Source organism: Falco rusticolus, chromosome 6, assembly GCF_015220075.1.
Source record: "Falco rusticolus isolate bFalRus1 chromosome 6, bFalRus1.pri, whole genome shotgun sequence".
Lineage (NCBI taxonomy): Eukaryota > Metazoa > Chordata > Aves > Falconiformes > Falconidae > Falco > Falco rusticolus.
Genome location: NC_051192.1, coordinates 13,276,505 through 13,300,271, shown reverse-complemented (window position 1 = coordinate 13,300,271; position 23,767 = coordinate 13,276,505). Strand labels below are relative to the sequence as shown.

General features: G+C 38.6%; 2 protein-coding genes across 3 annotated transcripts in view; both read left to right on the top strand.

Annotated features, from left to right (window-relative positions):
• LOC119150078 (CD2 associated protein) overlaps positions 1–13,430 on the top strand; it is an 89,587-nt gene extending 76,157 nt beyond the window's left edge. Inside the window, exons 13-18 of one of the 2 annotated variants that reach the window (XM_037392256.1) lie at positions 637–779; positions 6,996–7,111; positions 7,947–8,033; positions 8,621–8,805; positions 9,956–10,019; positions 11,105–13,430. In XM_037392256.1, the coding sequence (XP_037248153.1) occupies positions 637–779; positions 6,996–7,111; positions 7,947–8,033; positions 8,621–8,805; positions 9,956–10,019; positions 11,105–11,146 (637 nt within the window). In that variant the 3' untranslated portion in view covers positions 11,147–13,430. Of the gene's footprint in view, positions 1–636; positions 780–6,995; positions 7,112–7,946; positions 8,034–8,618; positions 8,806–9,955; positions 10,020–11,104 lie in introns of those variants that run through there. The other variant, XR_005104931.1, reaches the window with a different exon arrangement.
• A 5,425-nt stretch (positions 13,431–18,855) lies between these two features.
• Positions 18,856–23,767, top strand: part of LOC119150506 (adhesion G protein-coupled receptor F4-like) — a 5,503-nt gene continuing 591 nt past the window's right edge. Inside the window, exons 1-5 of the mRNA XM_037393097.1 lie at positions 18,856–19,018; positions 19,954–19,990; positions 20,130–20,290; positions 20,927–21,217; positions 21,939–23,303. Coding sequence (XP_037248994.1) covers positions 18,941–19,018; positions 19,954–19,990; positions 20,130–20,290; positions 20,927–21,217; positions 21,939–23,303 — 1,932 coding nt within the window. The 5' untranslated portion in view covers positions 18,856–18,940. The remainder of the gene's footprint in view (positions 19,019–19,953; positions 19,991–20,129; positions 20,291–20,926; positions 21,218–21,938; positions 23,304–23,767) is intronic.

Here is a 23,767-nt window from a genome sequence, read left to right as displayed (position 1 = left end):
TCTATGATTCTAGTTTTATGTTACGGCATTAAAGAAGGCAAGATTTGTAAAGGAAAATGCCATCTTTTGGGGTTTTTTTTGCTGTGTGTGTTTTGGTGGTGGTTTCTTTTTTTTTTGTCCCTGGGTGATGTGTCCAGACATGCAAAAATGCATGGTAGAATAAAAGCCGTATATACAAAGTACATTATCCTATACCCAGAACAAAATAACTTGTTCTTGGCAGCTTTTTTTTTCTTTACAGGAAGATCTTGATGTCAAGGAGTCTGAGTATGTTTCTGAATTATTTCATGAGAGATTGCTGAGGGTGCTGTTCAGGTTTCTTGATTTCTGTTGCCCTGAAGTATAATATTTTAGCTTTAAATGCCAAAATGTGCCTTGTAGAGAAAGTTTTGTGTTATTTTTACAAGGAGATTGTACATGTTTGACAACTCTGCAAGAGCTGGAAAAGAAGAATTCGTTTATAGGACTAGAGTTAGTCTCCAACAGACTTGATTTTAAGGCTTTGGAAAATATTTCAGTATTTTTTTCAGGTTACTTCTAATTCTTATGTTTCAGTTGTAAACTATTTATCTGCTTGACTAGATATGTGGTTCTCTCTCTTTTTTTTTTTTTTTTTTTTTTTTTTCCTTTCTACAGGTCTAATGGAGAACTTGTTTGTCTTCGACCGAAATCTGAAGTTGAGCCAGTAGCAAAACCAAAGTTAGACTCTGAATCATTACCACTTAGACCAAAATCAGTAGAGGTAGATTCACTTGTGGTAAAGAGCTCTAAAGAATCAGGTAAGAAAAGAATAAAACATTTTTTTGGGTCTTTCTGTTTGGATTGTAGTATTTTACAAAGTTAGAATAAGCTTTCAAAGTTATTTATTCAATGCCACAGAGTGCCATTACAGCTGTTCAGGGGAAAGTAACATTTTTTAGAACTGCTGTAGGTAGCTGAAGGTAAGAGTCAGCAAGTGATGAGCAAATATGAGTAGGCTATTTGGTGGTAGATGATGAGCTATGTGTTTTAATAGATGACAGGAAGGGAAAAACATAAGTAATGATTTGTTCTTCTAATTTGAAAGCATGTTTTTTTGCTGGCAATTACCTTACGTTTTTATGAAATTTTTTTCCTTACTGACTGGTTCTGTTTGTTCTGCTTTTGCATTTTGGATAACTGGCTTTTCTAGCTAACTTGCATATTTTTAGTAATGCCATTGCCTTCAGCATTCTGTGATTAAGTTCATAGCTGTTCTAGATTATGACTTTATCATACCTTAAATTTGGGCCAGCATGGAGTGTTGTACATTTGAGTTTCATCCTTACGGCTTTGCTTGATGCAGCTTGAGCCAAACCTGGTATCTCTAAAAATCTAAATTTATCCAGTAAAAGCCTTGATACTGGTTAAAGTACCCACATGGATGATTAGGCTCTCTGAACTATTATATAGTTACCTGTAGTCCTTTACTGACAGCTCAACTGATATCAGTCCTCTGTGCCTCAGGCAGAAATCATCTGCTGTGGGCATATTTTTTAAACTCTAAATTATTTTTACTGTATGACTAACCACTACAGAAAAAACTGTAGCAAAATTGTACCTGCAGTGTTTGGCTTGCATATCTCAAAGGCAACCTTTCATCTCAGAAAAGGTTTCAGTAATAACACATTTTGAATTAGTATAACTTGTTGGGGTTTTTTTTAAGACCAGTTACGATATTCAGGTTATAGAATAATTGGTACTAAAGTGTAATAAATTCATCTAGAAGATAAACTGCTTCAGTTTTTTAATGCATTATTTTTATGAATAGGAAAGAGTACTTCTGATTTTTTCCATTAAGCGTTTTAAAATGGGCTTCTAAGCTTAAATGCTTTGTGTGAGGAAACGTTAGTTCATGTATGTTTTTAACCCAGAAACTGCATTTTTCTGAGCCACAAAAAGCTGGATTCCAGCACGTATTAAAATATCCTGAAGTTATTACAAGTGTTATCAGTGTTACCCTAAAGTATTTATAAGCTCTTTTTTATTATTCCCCAGTAAAATCTATGCATATGCTGTGATATGCCTTGTTTTAAAGGTGTTTAATTGGCCATTTAAGCCATTGCCTTTTTTTGAAGACTAATTTGAGTGAGGGTACGGAAGAAAAATAACTAGGCCAAAGTAAGCTGAGATATGAAATAGCAATGCACAACCTAGCCTTAAAAATATAAGCCTTGCCCTACGAATCACATGTTTATCTAGGATTGTGCTTAGATGTGTTACTGTACAGCATAATATCATTTATCCCCAGGAAGAAACTCCCCATGAAAACATATGGAATGTCTTTCCCCCACCCCCCCTTTAGGTGCAATTATCTTGACATCTTTAATAACCACAGTGGCACCATAGTAGTTGTGATATTAGATAATCATGTATATAACCCCCCTGATTTTATATGATTTAGAAAAAAATTTAAAAATATATGAATTCTGTTTTGCTAGCATTAACTTTTACAGGCTCATGGAGCAATACAAGATTTTAGCACCTCGATAGGGCAGGAGACAGGCTGCGTAACAAGTGGGTGAGGTTTGTTCAGTGGTCCTTGCTGGGTGCAGAGCAAGCAAAGGAGGCTCAGGCAGTCTGTGTGGGGATGCAATGCTGACAGTGTCAAGGAAAGTTTCAAAAATCCTGTTATGTGAAACTGCCCTTGTTTAAAACGATCTGTGTAAGTCACTTGTAGTTTTACTTCACTTGTGAAAAGAGACTAGTTCACACTCCTGCTAGTAAAATGTAATGAATCTCATGCTTTATGCCTTTGTATGCATTCTGATGCTAAAGATACAATACTGCATGCAGCAGAAAAGGCTATATAAAACTCCAAAGATGTTTGGTCCTAATACAGAGTTAAAAAATGTTTAATCTAACAAGAACTAGAGTAGGTACTAAAACATGGGGGGAAATGTATGGCTGGGGTTGGCAACGGTTACCAGAATCTTCCCCCTGTCCCCCCCTTCTACTTTTTTCTTGGCTTTTTCCCCTCTGCTTTAGATTCAGAACCTGAATTGAATGAATTTTTAGAAATCCAATAAAGTATGGGTCTTGTTTTTCTTCTTGCAACTTAGTTTGTCCATGAAGTGTGGCGTATGTTGAGCTACTTTCAATTTAGCCTAAGGAAAAGCTGTAAGTTCTGTATCTATAGGAAAAAACAACCCACCCCATACCAAAATTAGGCCCCCAGCCATCAGATAAGGACAAATACTCAAAAAAGTTCAGAAACACTGATCATATTGAAATACCTCCTCTTGAAGCTTTATTTGAAAAATGGCATAAATGTTTCTCTGTTAGTTTAGAATTTAAGTACTGTAAAAGAATAAAGCTGTAATACTAGCATGCTGAACATGTAAAGCAATTCTGTTTCTTCTACAAATGTTTCTTTTTCCTGCTTTGTAAAATAATTTTTTTGTTCAGAATCTTTTTCTAGACATTCCTCTCCTTGACTTTTCTTTCCAGATTTTGTTTCCTATCCTGTTTGCCATGTTTCCCTTCTTACGTGTCAGGAAATTACCCTACCCTTCTCCATTTTGGTAAGATAACAATCTATAAGGAAATCCAAATGCTTTATGCCATACGCATAGCCTCTTAACGTCGTAAGCATGATTTTCAGTTGCAGCTATTGATACTAAAATTTTGGGGGTTCAATTTAAAATGGTTTTTTTTTTTTGTTGTTTGTTTGAATGCAATGCCTGTTTGCCTTAGCTGTTAAGAAGTTACTTTAAGTATACTTTTCAGTTAGGAACTTGTGGGGATTAAAAAAAACCAACAAATAAGAAAAACTTTACAGGCCAGCTATTGACAAGCCAAACCTAGTGTTTGTAGTGAAATGTGTTCAATAATTTCTAACACTTCTGGTGTATGTAGATTGAATGGCTTTCTCTTTCTGTACACACAAGTTATGCAGTTATGAAGCTTTTAGGTACTGAATCCACTAGTGTTGGCTATTTAGCATCATGAGTCTTGTAAAATAGTATTCTTGAAAGTTGTGTTAGACACACCTTTAATTGTAGCAAATACCTTACTATTCCTGACTGCAAATTTAAATATTCTAAAGCTTGTATCTGTGCCCTAAATTTTTGGGGTGCAATCTCAGCAACATGAGTAATAGGAAAAAAGGCTGCCATCTTCTCTTACTCTCCTGATTAATGTGAGTCCTTATCTAAAACATGGGCTGCCTGGCAGTGCTTCACCCAGTGCGGGTCCAGTTGGATATTTTTACTTTTTCATCGTTTTTTTAAACCCTAGCCAGGTGAGATGTTGAAACTATAATTTCTTTAGACACTCCTTCATTTTTGCTTGTTTTTGTGAAGGCTTTTTAAGATAAACTGCTGTAAATACACTTGAAGCATTCACAAGTTTAACAAAACCTCTCACCTAATTATATCTGTTAAAGCTCCTAACAGTTCTGTTGTGGCTCCATTAAGCTTGCAGTAGAGACATTTCTAATAAGTCTGTCCCAAGTAACTATTTAAGCTTAGCTCATTAAACTTAGCTCATCTTTCTTTCTAGAAAGGTGCTGTTGCTCAGCCTTAAAATAATTTTCTGACTTAAATTATCCCCAGAGGTACAGTATTGCTCTTTTGGCACTATGATGGGATTTCCTTTTAACAATTACTCACAGGCTGTCTGTAAGAAAGTGAAATCACTTAATTGATTGAAATGGGTGTAAATTGTGAACTTTCTGTGTGTTTCCATTAGTATCTGTATTGGTTTCAGTGGGGCCAGGATTTCTCCTAAATTAACTAAGAATGCTGTTCAAAAAGAAAACCAAGCAAAACCACAAACCCTAATCCCCACCAGCCTGTGTCTTAATTTCTTCCCTATACCAAAGCAATAAAATGGAATGGTAAACAGGAACATGCAAGTGCAGCCAGTATTCCCTCTGACTGTAATGTCCTGGTAATATTTTAATGCTGAGCAATTGTTTCAAGTGTAGCAGTTTCCTTTAGAAGCTCTTTACAAATAGGAAAAAAAGAGCCACCTGGCTTTAGTGTCATCCCACCATCTATATTTAAATCGTATACAATTCAATACATCATTCTTAATATGCCTGATGTTTACTTTGTTCATGGAGGTGGGGTGGAATTACAGTAAGAGCAGCAACTCAATTTTCAATTCTTATTTAAATTTACTGCCAAATGATTTGTCAGTTCTGCAGAATGACAAAAGGAGGATCATTTAAAGGCAAAAATTACTGAAATGGGTGAGAAGGCATGTATATTTTTTTTCCTGCCTTCATGTTATCTTTTTAGTAATACCTAACTATAATGTAAATCCTGATTTACATTTTGGCATGGGTTCATGCTCTGGGATTACTGACAGTTAAGAACGTAAAGATATACACCTGGATCGCTATTGCTTGACTTCTAATAAGTTACACATTTTATTGGTACAGACTACAACAGAAATACCTTCATAGTTATTTATTTCTCCCTCATCCTGTTTTCCGTCAGCCGCTTGCCATTCATCACTCTTCTGTTTCTTCCTTCTTTTTCTTCCCTGCTTTTTTTGATTACAAATATGATAACATATTTACAAAAGACTGCCTTTATATTCTCTTTACAAAAATGAAAAAAAAGTAAAACTGATTGGTAACAGGTAGTGTTATAAGTGCTTGCATTTCAACAAGGCAATAGATGATGAAGTAGATGTGTTCAGGAATGTCTGAAAGCTGTGAATGTTTTAGGGACTTCAAGGATAGTAATGTAGAGTAGAAAAATCAGTTAATACATTCAGTGGAAAACTTAGTTCCTGCAAGTGTAAATTAGCTTTGACAATGGTGTGAGTAGAAGTGGAATTAATCAGGATTTTAAGTTATCCGAACACTGAAGCTGTATGAATGGTCTTGCTCAGTGTTCTTAGTACTTTTTTTCTTATCTGACTTCTTGCTATACTGTCAATATGAATGAAAAAGTAAGGAAAGAAGTATCATAGCTTCTGTTTGATAAATCATAATGTCATGTAAAAATTGGAGGTCACCATAAACAAAACCCAGAGCCTTGAATGTTACTCTTAGTGCCCATAGTAAATTGTGTCACGTTTTAGTTAAGTTTAGTCTCTAGAAGAAATAATGGATTTGTGTGGTAAAATGATATACAACATCTATAACCTTATGTTGATGCTTAAATAAGACTATCTCATTACAAATATGTTGGCAGGTAAGTATTAATATTTTTGTGGAGAAATGGTTAAGAAGTCCAGTTGTTAACCAGGTGAAGTACTTGTGTTATTAGGTTAGATATGTTCTGTTCCTCCTATTAATAGATTTTTTTTTTTCCTAAGATTGCCTTTTCCCATAGGATGTAAATTTCTCTTATTCTAAGAGAGAGTTTACCTAGAGCTATGAGCGTAAAGAGACTAATGGGCAGACATCTACATGATTTCATAAAATACGAGAATGGAGTTTTGAAAACTTTTATTACAGACTTCATGAAGTTCTGTATTCTCTTTGGACAAAGTACTGCATATGAAAAAACTACCCTGCAAGGAAATACTTGCAGTTAACATCTTGTTAACTTATTTTAACCAATGTGTGTGAACATGGATGTTAACATGTTGCTTTTATTTTTGTCCTAGTCACTAAACTTGGATTTTCATGCAAGTTTAATGATAACAAAATATGCTCTCCTACATAATTGAGTATGGCAATACTCAAAAATGTCTAATCTCAAAAAATATATTTTTCTGCACATACTAGTTAGGTCTGTTTTATGCTGCCATGTGACTACAGCACTAGTTCTGTTGAGAACTTGAATTTAAATGCTAATTGAATTAACTTTTTTTTTTAGGGGAAAATGTGGTTTCCCAGATATGCCAGTCATGTGGTTGCTTCATATAGCTAGTGTTGTATATGCTGAAATTCTTTGAAACAATAAGAGTTCTGATAATTTGTGTGTGTGTGTCTTAAGGAAGAAAGTGACAAAAGAAGAACGCAGCAAAACCTTCTGGTCATGATGGTGGTCTCTGTTTTCATCTCTTTCTAGATCTGTTAAGCTTTGATGATGTAATAGCTACCTCAGATAATCTATCACACCCCACTGCAAACCGACCCAAGATGCCTGGTAGGAGGCTGCCTTCACGTTTCAATAGCACTAGTCCTGTGAGTATATCGGGGGTGTTTCCTAGTAGTGAACTAAGAACTAACTTCCCAGGAAACAGGATTGCACTAGGAAAGTGTCTCATGAATCATTTTTACCTGAGAGGTAAATGCCACAGAGGTTCAGTTCCTGTAGACAAAGTCTACAGGAATTTCCATTCCCAGGAGAGAAGTGTATGTAAGAGAAACAACGTGGCTGTGTCGCAGCTGGAGGAGTCTTTCTGTTCTGTGGGTTATGGCTCCAGTGAGTACTTGGCTTTTCTAAGATCACTGATGATGAAACCATACACACAACTCACAAAGTGTCCTTAGTGTCTTACAAGCCTAACAATATATAGTCTTTGGCCACAACAAATTCGTAATTTAATGTTGCTGTAATGTGGGTTTTGTGACCTCATGTGCTGAGATGTAAGATTGTCAGAACATGAGAACCAGGTGGTGCAGAGTCCTTGAAATCAATTTGTATCATCGGATATCATATAGTTCAGTCATGCTAGTTACCATCTACAGTTACTGCCCATTAATGTTTGTTTTGTTGAAGCACTTATATGCTCCCAAAAACATCAAGGACTTGTTAAGTACTGCAGAGATGCTTGAAAATCCTGCCCAAGTTTCCTATGTTCAGTTTAAATTCATCTGAATGAGTAGTGCAGGGAAAGAAAGTTCGGAGTGGCGGGGAATGAAAACTGGTAATCTAGCGATTGAAGCTTGGGGGTTTTTGTTCTGTATTTTTTCTTTTTGTAGTATTACATCCTTAGAAACATCAGGCAGTTTTTATTTACTTTTTATTTTTTTTAAATTCTGAAAACCTTCTCATTTTTTATAAATCGTTTACCAGGCAAGTCAAAATGTGAGTCCGGAAAAAAATTTGAAGACTCAGAAAGAAGAAGAAAGTGCCAAACCAAAGCCATTTGAAACAAAAAAGGTATGATACCAAAGAGAGCTAGAGAAGTACCAGTTGTTCTGTTCATCTTGCTCATGTTTCAAGTTTGTATGGATGCAACAATTTAAATACAAATGATTATATTTAAATGCAAGTGTACAGTGTCATTTAGTATAAAGTTCATTATACTTCAGTATAATGTGCATCAGTTCTGATGAGAACTATTACATGAGGTAGCATGAAACTGGTGGTGTTTCCCAAATAAGCTTCATGTCTGCTCAGCCTTCAGCCTCCCGACAGAACAACTGAGCAGATTAAAGGTGCACAGAAGATTGTTTATAATGAACCAATGGGCTCCATTAAATCAGTTTGTTTTTTAAGGTGTAGAGAACTGTACTTTTTTAAAGTGAGTACAGGAACCTCAGGGAAATGCTTAATAAAGAGCTGTATAAAATAACTTTCACATACTACAGTAGTCCATTTGAACTGGACATTATGTTTTACCTTTTGGGTAGAAAGTAAAGGAAATTTGTACACATGCAGCTGCCATACCAGTACAACGTCTATGCTGTAAGTGAGCCATTCATAAAGATCTTTCTTAGCTTTCTGCTCGGGTTTTTTTTTTTCAGCCATCTGCATTCAGTCCACCAATTCCATCTTCATCTCAGAGACCAAGTTCTGTTATACTCAATTCTTTTCCTGGGGACATCCAACTTAAAGGAGAAACAGATGATGAAAAAATTTCTGTGGAAGAGCTCAGGACTCAGATGAATGAATTGATGGGTTTAGTAGACACACTGAAGAAAGAACATGGGTAAATATTTTCCTTCTCAATTTACAAAGGAATATATAAACATCTTCCAAATGTCTTGAATGCCAAATTTCTTAAAAATAAAAAGCTAGTCTATATTAATATTAATTGAGAACTTCTTTGTTTAGAACTTGATCTAACTAGATGTCCTAAATACCTATGAATTTGATGTCAGACTATTTTGGGAATTTGTACAGGTTTTTTCCTTCATATTCTGTGCTCCTGCATTCATTACAGCTTTTTGAAAACGTTTCTTAAACAGTTAGTACTCTCACTGTAAGGAAAAATAGGTAATGTTGAGGGTATAGAAGTACATGTACTGGCCTTGTGTAACACTGCGCACAAGTAGTTGCAGTATTGACAGGACTGTTGGTAGGGAAAGATATTACAGAGCTTTTGAAGTTGGTGATCGTGGTGGCCCCATCATCTCTGTGCATGTGGGTAGGGTTGTGTTTGGAGAATGATGTAGAAAAAAAATAAAATTTGTGTTTGAGTAAAAATAATAAAGACCAATCTGCAGAAAATTTACTTTTTCTGTTTTAGTTCTACAGCACAGACATTCATTTTGGTACTATTTAAATAATGACTAGTGTTAACTGAACTGGCTTTTATTGACCTCTGGAGAGGTTATAAAGCATCAGGATCAGTTGGTCTCCAGAGTAAACTAGTAAATTATGAGTTCTGGAGATCAATGAACTAGCTTTTCAGTGACTTGGTAATTCTTAGTACTTTCTTGCCTGAACATACTTATGAAATAAAACACATTTTTAGGAACTTTGTATTCTAAAGAATGACTGTTCTCTATGTAGAAATTGCCAGATTACTTGGAGAGTTGAATTCAAGTTAAAATAAAAGAACGGTACAGATTTTTAAGTAGCCTACTTAAAATTGTGATTATAAGTTAGGGATTGGTGCCTAGTGTTAGGTAAGAAGTGTTGAGGGTTGGCGGAATCTTGTGGTCCAACAGGCTTGAGTGCCAGTTTACTAGTGGGCCTGTACTTACATGTAAGTTTTATTTATAAGATGTAACATCAGACAGTTATGTGGATTGCTCTTGTAAAATTTAAACAAGGCCTGTGCTTCCTGTTCTCGGTAATATGAATTCTTTTTTCCCCCATCTGACCTGTATTTCTGGTATCTTAACCACTATTAGGAGAGAACTGGAAAAACTAAAGAAGGATTTGGAAGAAGAGAAGCTGTTGCGAAGTAATCTGGAGGTAACGTTAGCAATTTGAAGGTGACGGGGGGAGTTTACAAGTATACATAGGCAGTGTTCTGAAATCTGGCGCCACAGTAAAGTGTTAATGAACCTGCTCAAACTTTTTGTGTTGCTGTGCTAGCATGGCGTTGAACGAATGCCTCACAAAGCGGTTGGATGTATATGAAAGATTCACAGTAGGATGTGTTGGGGTTGCGAGTTCAGTTCAGCGTTACTAGATTCTGCTCTTTGCTAGAAACATGTCCAACTGGACGTGTTCCAAGAGAGAAGAAGAATACTTTGCTTTTGTAAAGCTGAAGGAAAAATCGACTTTATGCAATCAAAAGAAAAACTGGGCAAAAGTCAACTTCCCTAAATTTTTTGATGGATTTGTTTAAATATTAAGTGGATAATTTACCAAAAGAACAGAATGCATCTGAAAATTTTTCTTATGAATGAATGCCACTGCTCTCAATTTATTAATGAAGAAGGCTACCTGCATTACAATATGATGACATTAAGTAGTTAATAGGATGAGCTCATTGTAGAAAAATATTTGTCTGGTACAAAAGAGCATTTTATTTGTGAAATAATACCTTTTATTGACTACAAAGCTACTTTTGAACTCTTGGTGAGTTTGCTTTTTAATGCAACTCAAAAGCAATCAATGAAGTTGCCTTAAATATGCACCGGGGATGAAGAAGAGGTGACTTTACGTGTATCCTCTAAATCCATTTGAAGAAATACAAATTAATCGTGGTGCGTTTTTTTGCATGAAGGCTGCTTTAGGAAGTTAGTCTGAGGTGGTGATGCAGTGTTGCATGGGGGCATGTCAAGTGATTTCACAACCCAGCTTTGCTTTATTCAGAGTTTATCCAACAAAATGTAGCAGAACTATAGGCAAGTTTGTAATGATTTTAAATTCTTGTTTGTTTAGCGACATACTAGTATAAAGTCAGCTGTAAATACTAAACTGTCAAGTGCTTCTGTGTTGTGATTTTTACTGAAGTCTTTGAAATACAACAGTTATAATTTTAGTGAAAGCTCTGAAGTCTTTATCGCCACTCCAGTACTGACTCTCTTTTCAAAATGTCCATTTTCCAGCTTGAAATAGAAAAATTGAAGAAAGCAGTGATGTCTACATGAGACAGCTGTGGACTCAATGTTTTTAACTCACCAGGAATTCAAAGATGAACACAAGGAGAACTGACTCTTTATTTCATAATAGTGGATGCTGGTGTTCAACAGTCTTAAAAAAATATATAGTAAAATAAAAAAAAAGAATATAGTCTTTTATTCAGAGAGATAAGAAAACAAAAAAGAATAATGATGTAATTTTTTTGCCAATATAAAAGAGGCCTTATTTCTTACTGTGCTGGAATTGCAGACCTTATTTTTTGGTTTGCTTGAAAATACTACTGAATCTGTATAGAAAGGAGAGGGAATTCTTAACAGATTTTTATTGACTACCTGTAGCTTAATTTTTGAAGAGATCTATACTATAAATAGGGTAATCTATCTTCACAAGTAATCTGTAAAATAGTCTATTGGGAGGGATGGAATAACTGTATCGTAATTGTAGTTGCTGCTTTTCCCCTACATGCAAAAGGGAATATATGATATTTGTATAATTTTGGCAGTTTTACCCAGGGTTATGCTGTTATGCCTGTCTACAGTGAGAATATTAATAATATGCTGTTTATAAGTTGAGTAATGAGATAGGAATTTGTTAATGCCATGAAGCAGGTGGAACTCCCATGCATTGTAATTAGAACGAATGATCTGAGGAGTTTAGCAGAACATTTTGTTGCTTGCACTATTGGATTAATAAGGGATTTAGGACTGAATCATGAAATTATGACAAAAATAACTTTTAAAACCACAAAATGCAAGAAATACAGAAGACTAGAATCCAGTCTTAACTCAACCTGTTGTGCCTAAAATACTGCAGCATACAGCATGAAAAAGTAAACCTTAAGTCACAGTGTCTGTGCTTCTGTGTGTCTAAACTGAAGACAGTCTTTCTAGTGGTTAAGTATGCATCTTGATCTGTTTTTAAAATAGTCTTGACCTGTTTTTAAAATAGTCAGGTTTTGTTATTGTCTCTAAATAAATCCCTTTTGAACTTTGATACTCCCAAAAGGTCTCAATATTTATATATTTATGCCATAAATTTTCTCAGTATATTGTGTACCTCTAAATTTAATAACAACTTCGTATTTTAATGAGTGGTTGGAACAGTTGCTTTGACAGCATTATGCTGGTGTCCAAGATGGTGTCTTTCACATTTTATGGAAAACAGTTGAAATCTTGTGGATGGCTTTTGTCTTTAACCCCTGAGCTCAACGCAGTGCACCAGAATAATATAAGAGGTGATATTTATTGCTGTGTTCATTTGATTGAAGAATTAAAAAACATACAGCTTCAGAAAGCCAGTCAAATGCATTACTTCTGTTAGTAATCACCTTATCTCCTATTGGTCTATTAGAATTTAAATGAAAAAAAAAAACGTGCCACATAGTTTGACAACTTTACCAGTAAGAGAAGCAATGAAGTTTCTATTCATGGGAATAGTAAAAAATACAGTAATTATTTTGTGTGTCACTTGAGCAAGCGACATGGAAGTGTTACTTCTTAGAGAGCATACTTTTTCCACAGTTGATGCGTCATAAAATACGAACAGGAAAAAGTCAATTGGAGGATGTCTGTCAGTTGTTGATTTAAATTGTTCATAAAATTTGGTTAATATACTATGCAGGTATTGGGTAATATTTGCTAGTCACATTGCTAATCAGCGGATCAAATATTAGTGCTTTTAACTTTTAATTGCCTAGGTGCATCACAAATGAAGTCTTGAGCCAGATCTTTATATTGAGGAGTAATGTGCAGCAGTAATGCCTTGTCAGACACTAAACTCTTACTTAGAATTTGTACCTCTGAGTCAGTTGAGGAAAAGCAAGAATTGAGCCTAACGGAACAGCCAGTTTTGTTATATAAGCTCCTCACTGTGATTAGAGCATGAAACAAATCTTGAAATGAATTGCTCTACAGAAGTTGTCTGCATGTAAGCTTGTAGCAGATGAACAGAACAAGACAATCAGTTAAAACCAGTAATGAAAGGTATTTGTTATTTAATGGCCTTTGTTCACTATAGCAATAAATGACCCAAGTGCAATGACTTGATTTAATAAATCCTTCTTTTAAAAGTCGCTGCTATGAGTATTTTTAGCCATAAGGAAACTGCCCAGATACGTGTATCTTGTCTTCAGCTAGTGTTACGGACCAGAGTGGAGGGGGAGAGGGTAATGGTTTTGAAGACATTCCGCAATACAAGTTGCTGAAAGCAGTATGCTTCACTGAATTGTTTACCGGTGCTGTAAAATGATGCATGCTATCCAAACTCGGCAAATAAAATAAGTTCAAAAACCTGTTGAAATGTCTGCTCAGTTCTGTTCAGGAATGTTTGGTATGCCATTAAATTTTCTACAAGAGCAGTCCAGGGGGTGGGAGCAAAGTGTATGATTATTTGTATAGACAGTCTTGGAGACTTTCAGATTTTAATTTGCTCACTGGAATGCTCTGGTTCCTGACTGTCAGGATGGCTTAGGATGGAAACAGTTGGAAAGCTTACTGTTTTTCTTTGTAAGTGTAACTGGGAATCTTAACTTCCCAGTATCTCCTTATTCCCCCCACTTTTTTTTTTCTGTCGGTCCGTATTGAACTGACCTTACTGGCATCTTCAGAGCCTTTTCCTAAGACCCCTATTACCAGTCAACAAATAACATGGATAAATGGATGTTTGAATCATTTCTTAAGACTACAGTGAAGAACTGAAGACTGAGAGCATGGCAGGTTTTAAAAGGGGTGTGGATGAGGGAAAAGGCAAATGAGGAATAGGCCAACAGAAGGACATTTTTAAACTGCAAGGTTTTTATTGTATCTTCATAACATTCTTTAAAAAGCTTTTGTTTGCATACAGGGTACAGTTTAAAAAACAAATTAACATCAAATTACAGGTCTACTTATATATAGTTGATCATCATTAAGGTAACATCTTTCATGAATGTTGCTCCAGGGAAATGAAGTTTCTGTTGAAAACCTGTAATGTATTGCAAGGTTTGACTTTGAGTTGTGTAGAAAAAATATCAGTACCTTGTATTCGTTGAAGTCACAATTAGCAGAAGCGTGTTAACTCATTCCGAAGAAATTGGTAAAACTAGATTTTCACAGCTGCCTTACTTTTAGCTGCTATTAAACTTATCTGAGATGTTCCCAATTGCTGGCTGCTTTCTCAGAGCAGTGTCAAAGCAGCTGGTCGTAGATCTTGGGTAATTGGATTTTGCAAGAGCTAAAAAGACAAACCACTCCCTTTTGGGTGCTGAGGCACATACCTCCCAGCTTGAAGAATGCAGCCTCGACCAGCTTGTAAAGCGTGAGACCTGATGCTGCTGGGTTCAGCGTTTGGAGTACCCCCTTTGCTTGTTGGAAGTCATGGTTTGAGTATCTTGCTAAGCCCTTGGGAGCACAGATCCACACCTCTTCCTTCCGAGCGAAGCATGTGTGTGTGTCTGTTGAAGTATGCCAGCCGTTGCATCCTTCGGAGGGCTTGCTAGATTGAGGAGGTGTTGGAGAATCGAGAGTCATGGGGTGGTTAGTCTTGCTGTTGTAGCAAAGGTTCAGGGAGTGTGTGTGACTAGGGGAAGAAGCCTTTTAAAACAGGTGTCCGTACCTTGATGCGGTCTGGTCTTGGGTCCTCTTCTTACTTAGAAGGTTGCTAAGGTGCCACCTTCAAATTTGTCTTTAACCAGTGCTATATCAAGTGTAAGTCATTTAACCTTTCCAGATGGGTTGCGTTGGCTGTGTCTGATTGCGCTTGGCTTAATTCCTACTTGATACCAATGTGAGACGCAAGTCTGGCTATAACAAAACAGAACATTAAATAATACCTGCCTTTAGGCTAAAACTGGAGACCTACCTTGCGGCAGAGGCCTGACTGAAGTTGCGGTAGCAGGCAAAATGATGTTATCCCAGGAAACCCTATAAGACCATGACAAACATTGCAGGACTGGAAAAAATTCCTGACCAAAACTCTTCCAAAGCAGCCCTGTTGAGTAGCGTGTTAGGAATTGCTCTATTGTTATGACAAACTACTTGTTGTAAATTACTGGCTACTGGAAATCTGGCTGCTGGAGGTGAGCCAATATTAAGAGAGCGAGCAGTGAATGTAGCACAAGGTTCAGCAGACAGCTCTCACCCCTTACAATGGGTGCAGCCCATAAAGAAAGGATTCTTAATTGCTCATTGAGCTTTTTACCTGTGCGAGAGACTGTCAGTAGTGTCATCTTTGATTTACGAAGGGTAATGCATTAACCTGGCAAGATTTTTTTTTTCTTTTTCTTTCTTTTTTTTTTTTTGTCTTGAGAAGATCAATACAGACAATACAGAAGATGCCTCCTCCACCAGGAGGAAGGGTACAAACCACGCAGGCATGATTCATCTGTGTGGACTCCTGGCAGAGGTGGCAATCTAGCAGTTTTGGGGGTGTGTTTGCAACTTGTTTTGTCATTTTGCAGTGCAATACCTTTATTGTTCGTCTGCAGGTTCCTCAGTGCTAATCCAGTTGGACAAGAAAAGAAGCATACTGATGCCCAAGGTTATTTCCTCATGGGAAAACTGTAAATGAGTCAGAGCACCCAAGCAACGCTGGGTAAAACCGTAAGAGTGAGACTGGGGCACGATGGCAGCAGATGAATGGTTAGACAGTCGCCTCTGATATCTTGAGGATCTCTGGCTGTGTTAATTTTGTTTACAGTAGAACCCAGATTTCTAAAAACGGTGAGTATTATCACAAAACCTTTTCCAGAACTGTTCGAAAATCATCGGTGGTCTGTGAAGCTTGTTTGTTCATAATCTAAAATGCACTTAATTGCTTAGGCTGTGTTTACTTTGCACTTCGTTCCTCAGTTTTATGTTCTCCTTATGTCTGTGCAGTGTTGATGTTTTAATAAATCTCTGATCTTTTTGCTTGTAGTTTTGTAATTGGTATCTAATCAAAGTGTTGCCACTTTTTAAGAAAATCAGAAATTTTCTTACAGAAAAAGTTACTGTGAAATTCACTTTCCTCTCAACTTTACTTAATACATTTGGAAAATGTAAATTTCCCTTGAAAAATACAACTGATAGCATTCTGTATAATTAAGAGCTTTAATTTTTATCCTCGGATGACCATGTTGAAGACTCTAAATAGTCTCCTGCTGCAGCCCTTTTAACTTGCCACATTATGGTGGTTTATTGAGTTTTAAACTAGCCATGTAGCCATTCAAGCCCTAAAAATAATAGAATAGGTTCATAACAATGGGTTTAATATTTTTTAGAAAATGTTAAATACACGCAGTGCGAGTTTGCAGTGTTTGGGAAAATATATTTGTGTAGCCAATTATGGCAAGACCGTGTAAAACTTTATTTTGTGCAGTATGTGTGTGTCGTTTTTGCGCAGGATACCATTCCCCATAAACCTAAGGGTAGTTTGTTTCAGGAGCAGTGAGGAGGGGAAAGCTGTGACCCCAGGTAACGGAGAGCTTTTTGGCCAGAGACCTCGGTCCCACCAGTCTGGGGTTGTAGTTCCTACCGTTGTCGCTGCTTGGGCTGAGCCCTCTGGTAGCGGCAGCCACGTGGGGCCAGACTGCCTGGCAGCATCCTGCCAGAAATGAAAAGTACGAAGGAGCTTGGGGTGGAGGAAAGGAGGGATGGTTTTGTAGAGTTTTACAAAACACTTTGATTTTAAACCAACAGAAGTCACGGAGTAAGGGCTTTGAATTTAAGGCTAGGATATGTTCACGAACATATGGATTACTTGCTTGACCTTTTTTTAAACTGTTTAAAGAGGTGCTGTCCTCTTGCAACCACTGTCTAGCCACTCACTCCTCACTCTTTCAGAGCTTTGCCCCCCTGGGGTGCTGTGATGAAATGAAATGAGGTGGAGAAGGAGGTTCCACAGCTGGTGACAATCTCCTGAGTTGGGTGGGAGGTACCTGAGGGTATGGAAGTACCTTGTTTCTCAAGGGTTTTGACAACTCAGTTGCTTGTGTGCCTATGTCCTGGTGGAACAGAAAGCTCTGGAAGGGAGGAGTAACCTGTTTACAGCTTCTTAAAAAGGGAGGCATTACTGGTAGTAGGTAGTTTATGATAAGATATATATGTTATTCTCTGTCTCAAGTACTATAACTGGATGTTTTGGGCGAGGAATAGGTGTATGTGCTTTCACATGGTCTTGGGTCAGTATATCCATGTTCTTTCCCTACAGTGACTTGCTGCTGTGTTCCTTGTTTTGCTCTAAGTATCTGTTGGTGCTTGGCATGTTCTTGCAGTGTGAGACTGGGTGCTTTCCAGGGTGAGTCAAGCAACGCAACTGAGCGAGAGCAGTGTTTTACTGGTAACGCGGGCCGATATCTTGGTGAGCCTTAGATACCTGGACCTGTTCCAGATTTCTACCTCACTTAAAGGTAACAGCCCTAGGTGGAGTTACATCAGTGACTAAATACAAAAATATGAGTTAACGATGAAACACGATGAGCTCAAGGATTCCCTGCTGTGAAATGGAATTAGGGCTACAAGCATACAGTAAACACATAATGACCGCAGAAATCGGAAAAGAATTTGATACAGCCCTTTGCCTCAAACCTGTAGGTGTTTCCCAGCCACCTCCCATTTTTTGGCAAGGTTGATCTGAATCTTTTGGTTCACTTCTCCTTGTCCATTTTATTTCCTTAGAAGAGCTAATGGTTTCTAGCTTTTAAACCCAGAAAATCTTTGTACTCGTACCAGTTGAATTCAAGAGGCTGCCATAAGGTTCTCCTTTAGAGCTAGCTTAGAAATTCCCATGGCTCTTCCCTTTATGATCTTTTCATAAGTAATAAACCTGCGAATTTGAAAATACAGTAAGGTGAACAATTGTCACAGATGAAGGGGGTAGCCAGCTGTGCGCCTGGCCCTGTGATGCTGTCAGATGGTGAGAACTTGGAGCGGAGATGTGTTTTCCTATCCAGGAAACTCTGTCGGTGCTGAAACAGAAGGGGTCCTGCACCATCTGTGCTGCTCAGTACTATCGGGGGAGAACTGAGTGGCTGCTATCAAGGCATGGTGATCTGACGAGTGTGCATCTCCTGAAATCCAGCCATCATTCCGCTTTGCCACTTTGTGTTTGTTTTGTGTTTTAGTGCTTTAGCTCACCAATTTTATGCCTTTTTTTTTTTTTTTATTAGTCCATGCCTTAATCTACCTCTGCATCCAATGACGGAAGATTAGTGTCTCAATTCTTTTGAATCCACAGCAGCTGTTGCTTTTACCTTAGACATGCATAGCATCTAGTAATCAGATTTAATGTAACATACTATTTTTCCTTAATCCCCAGGTTATTTTCTGCCAGTAAAGATGCCTGTAACAAATTGCAAGCCAGGATATTAAGCTTTTACAAAGAACCATAGGAAACTTCATGGGGGCAGCAGAGGCCTGAATCCTTCTGCAAAGCAAGTAACATGTTACTTCAGTCTGGTCCTTGTTTCTCAGATTTTGATATCTGATCCCAGAGGGCCCAAGCTTGCTACCTTGCGTGGCAGAGACGAAGCCTGTCTTAAATCACTTCAAAAAGGACCCACAGGCTGAACTGCTTTAATAAGCTCTCTACCTCGCAGTTTACAATAAATTATAAATGCAGTAACTTCCAGTGTTGGACCAACTTTTTTTTTAAGAAAAGGTTCACAAATCATTCTCAGTAAAAAATTTAAATGATAAATATCTGAAAATTACCTTGCAAGGACAGTCTTTGGGGATGGGTTTAGCTGCTTTCTTGCTAGCAACAAGACTATTCCAAAGTGAAAACAGAGGTGTCTAAGCTCCTTTAACATCTGTTCCTTCCAGGAGGAAAGCAGTAAATGCGAGGGGATGGATGTGAGGGTAGTCCACTGCCTGCTCCTTTGGACTGTGCACTTCTTCCCAGCCACGCCGCACACGGCTCTTGGGGTAAGTTTCACTAGACCAGGCTGCCCAAATCCCCATCCCACCTGACCTTGAACACTTCCAGGGATGGGGCATCCACAGCTTCTCTAGGCAACCTGTGCCAGTGTCTCACCACCCTCATCATAAAAATTTCTTCCTCATCCGATCTAAGCCTACCCTCTTCCAGTATGAAACCTTTTCCCCTTGTCCTGTCGCTGCAGGAGGAAATATTTTGAAGTATTCATTATGTTCAACATGCCAAGCAACCTCCAGCACAACTCCTGGAGTGTTAGAAACCTGCTATTCAGCCTCCTTTACCCAGCAGTAACAGTGCAGCTCCCAAGGCATTGCGTAGCCAAGCTTTCCTTCCAGGCTGGCAGGGTTTGTCTGGCTGGAGGTGATGGACCGTTTGACCAAGCGGTGACGGAAGCTGTTCTGGATTGTGCCTGGCTGCACCACACACCGTCCCAGCAAGTGGTCCTGCCTGCAGGAGTCCCGTGTGCCTACCTTGGGGTCACTGCCCAACCAGGAGAGGAATGAAGTGGCTATTGATATTCGTACAACTGTAGTTTTATCTTATGGCAAAAGTCATATAGATCGCATTGTCACCAACAAGTCACAGATTCTCACCAACACGGGAAATACTGGAGAGCTTAAACCTAATACAGGCTTTTTGACTGAAGGACAACTGCTGGAGGCGTGTGTGATCCTGTCGGCTAACTCAGTATGTCACTGCAGTAGAAGGGTAGAACCGAAGGCTCGATATATAGAGATACACTGCCAGTGGGGAGTTCTCAGTTGGTCTGTATGAGCAAGGGGCCATGAGCTCTGCATTCTGGACCTTGATAAGACTTCTGGACCTCAAAATGACTATTCTGCCCTTGCAGTCACCTTTCTGGTTTGTGCCACGGAGTCATCTTATTTCAGATTTAATCTGCATTCCACTTCTTATTTTTCAGGTTCTCCATAAGGAATCAAAGACTGGTAATCAGCAAGGTACAGTGAATAGCTATGTGTCTTTGTTAATTCTTTGTGAGATGTTACCAATTATCAATACTTTATACCCCTGATACCTCGTGAACCATAGTATGCTGTCTTATACCTTATAACAATATCTGCTTGATTTGTTTTACAGATGGCTGTAGAAATCTTATTCCCTGCAAAGATAACGGAGCTATTTGTATTCAGCCTTGTTCTCCCTCCTTCCATGGGGAGACAAGCTTTGTTTGTGAAAACAGAAAGTGGCAAATGTTCGCAGATGCCTGTGCCAGCCTGGATGTTCAGTCTCTTTTTCAGGTGAGGCATCTGCTTTGGCCTGTGCTCATAATTTCTTGCAGAGACAGCCCCTTCCTCCATCCGCTTTCAGACTTGAGCAAAGGGAAGGAGGTGGGATCCTAAAACACAGATAAATTTGATAACAGGCTTTGACTTCATCTTAAACCAAATGATAGGAAATAAATTTTAGAAATTATTGCGTGGAAACATAATTCAGAAGTGAACTTGCCTTGTTCTTTTGGTTAACATTCCTCATGCGCATCTAAACCAAGACAATGATACGCTGGGATGGACCTGAGAAAAAAGCAACACCAATATCTGTAATAATCAGATGATTCATGGTAAATTCTCCTCAACCACAAAATAAAAAACTTTATTCAGGTCACTTGAAGGATAAGGCACTACATTTAGTTCTTGCCCCTTTCTTTGTATCTGTTGTAGAAGCAAGGCATTCTTCTCAGGTGGGCTGTGGTCCTGGGTTTCAGGCCATCCAGCACATTTATTGCATACCCCAGCACAGAATGACAGAATGGTCACGGTCAGAAGGGACCTGTGAAGGTCACCTAGTTGCAGCACTGTATCTCTTGCCTGGTTGTAGCTGCAGCTTCATTTTCATTCTGTTTGTTCATTTTCCCAAATTTATTTTCCTCCCTCCAGAGAATTTCTGAACGTGAGCTCCTTCCAAGCTCTGGAGGACAGGTTAGTGTTGCTGGAGAACACCTTCCTTTTGTAGGGGAAGGAAAGCCAGCACATGGGAAGCCTGGAGGTGGAGCAAAATATTTTGGTGATGACGACCATGGGAATAGTAACTGCCAAGCTGATTTTTCATGCATCATCCCAGATATCCTGTCTTCACCAGCCATTCCAGGAAACATTGCTGATATAGTGGAATTGCTGAAGAAGATTTCCCTGCTGTTATCAGAGAATGTCAATAGAGGAAAAATGCAGGTATTTACTCATATGGGCTTCAGGAGGTGTTTTTGAGCTTGCCAGAGCATCCATACAGTGTTTTGTCCTTATAGCCACTGTCCAATGAAGTCATAGTTGCAAATCGCATGGACATCACCTGGGAGAGTTTCCAGAGAGGGCCATATTTTGTTGTCAGAGAAACTCTTTGACCTATTCATGTACAATGAAAGTACTCTCTGGAATTCTTTCTTTAAAAGCAAAAATTTTCAGGAACTGGTTAGACATGGGAAAGCAGTCCAAGGAAGAAGTCATTTTTAAAGTATGACGCTGTAGGGAAGGCAGACTTGGAGATGCTGTCCTGCAGCTGTGTTTGTCATGTGTTGCACAATGGAAACTCATTTTTTTCCTGATGAAATCAGAGAGGTGGGGGAAGAAATATATGGAGGATGATGTAAAGCAAACCTGCATAGCAGGTCAGCATCTTGAATAGAACTTAGATGTCCTGATTTTTGCTTTATATTTGCTTCTCCAATCCCCTTTTGGGCCATGATATGAAGAGGATAGGACAATTCTGGTAGTGACCATGCCAATGAGATGTTGGGGTTTGACCATGGGAACCTGTTCATTGTCAAAGAAGAATATTCCCTTTATAGAAATCACTCTTGAATTTAAATGAGCCTTTCTGGAGACTCTGCCGGTGGAATAACAGTTGGTTTCTTTGAACATAAAAAGTAACTTTTTTTTTTCTTGTTTGTTTCAGGCTTACAGCAGGATAGCAAACCATATTCTTAACAGCTCCATTATTTCCAACTGGGCTTTTGTAAAGGACAGAAATGCTAGTTCAGTATTACTGGACTCGGTGAATTTATTTGCTGGGAAACTTCTCCTAAGGAATGGGTCAGAACGTATACAGGAGCGCTTCATCTCTACAAAAGGCTACAGCATACATAAAAACACTTCTGGAAAGAGCTTTGATTTTTCTATGGAGTTCAATAACACAGGCAATATCACTGGGCACGTGGTGATTCCAGAAGAAGAGCTTTCCAGGTTACCCAAGGCTTCCAAAGCCATCAGCATTGCATTTCCAACACTTGGAGCCATTATAGAAACCAGCCGGTTGGACCCAGTTTCTGTAAATGGAATGGTGTTATCCGTGTCTCTGCCAGAAGAGCTCCGGCGTATTTTGCTCACCTTTGAAAAGGTGAATAAACTGGAGAACGTCAAGGCTCAGTGTGTTGGGTGGCACTCCACGGAAAGGAGATGGGATAACAGGGCGTGCAAAATGACATCTGACAACATCAGCAGTGTTGTTTGCGTCTGCAAGTACCACCGTCGGACATTCAAATCCTTCTCCATTTTGATGTCCCCTGCCGTGCTCCGAAATGCAGTGCTGGATTACGTTACACGCGTAGGGTTAGGCCTTTCCATTTGCAGCCTGGTTCTTTGCCTTATCATTGAGGCTGTTGTCTGGCGCCACGTTACAAAAACCGAAATAACCTACATGCGCCATTTTTGTTTGGTCAACATCGCTACATCGCTTCTCATCGCCGATGTTTTGTTCATCTTGGCGGCTGTTGTTCACAACACAGCCCTAAACTATCAGTTGTGTGTAGCAGCCACGTTTTTCCTTCACTTTTTCTATCTTGCCTTGTTTTTTTGGATGTTTACCTTGGGCCTTTTGATTCTTTATGGATTATTATTAATTTTTTTTAAGATAACAAGATCTGTATTCATAGCTACAGCATTCTCTGTTGGATATGGATGTCCCTTGGTCATATCTATCCTCACTGTTGCTATTACTGAACCAAAAAACGGGTATTTAAGGAGTGGAGCCTGCTGGCTCAATTGGTATGAGACCAAAGCCCTCTTGGCCTTTGTTGTACCCGCTCTGAGCATCATTGTTGTGAATGTGGTGGTGGTGATAGTAGTTGTGGTGAAGACTGGGAGATCCTCTGTTGGAGAAGGCTGCAAGTCACAAGATTTGAGCAACATGATCCGAATTAGCAAAAATGTTGCCCTTCTGACACCTCTTCTGGGTCTCACCTGGGGGTTTGGATTAGCCACGGTTGTCGACAGTCGCTCTCTGGCGTTCCATGTTATGTTTGCACTATTGAACGCCTTTCAGGTAAACTCTGCAAGACTGGGAATGGTGTGTGATCAAACTTTGAGCCTGGGGAAAGGTAGCAGATCAAAGAGAGGCTGGCAGCATGCGTTGTGTGTGAAAAACAGGGTCTAAGCTTTCTTTTTGACTCAACGTGGTACATGCGCTAGGCATCCTGCGTTGACGTCGTAAAGGCAGATGGGTAATGGAACAAACTAGTTGGCACAAAGTGTGATGAGTCAGGATGATGAATTCATGTAAAGCATAAAATACACTGGTTAATGCCCAGTAACTGAAAAAAAGGGCTCATCCATATCAATTATACACAGAAAATTCTCATTGGCCATTGAAGATGGTTTTATTTTAACACATCAGTATAAACATCTAATATTACCTGACACTGTTGTATACCCAGTCTGCCTTGGCGGCTCTTGGCTAATACTGCTGCTGAGTGGGTTGAGAAAGTCTTGGTATGTAACCCATCAGTC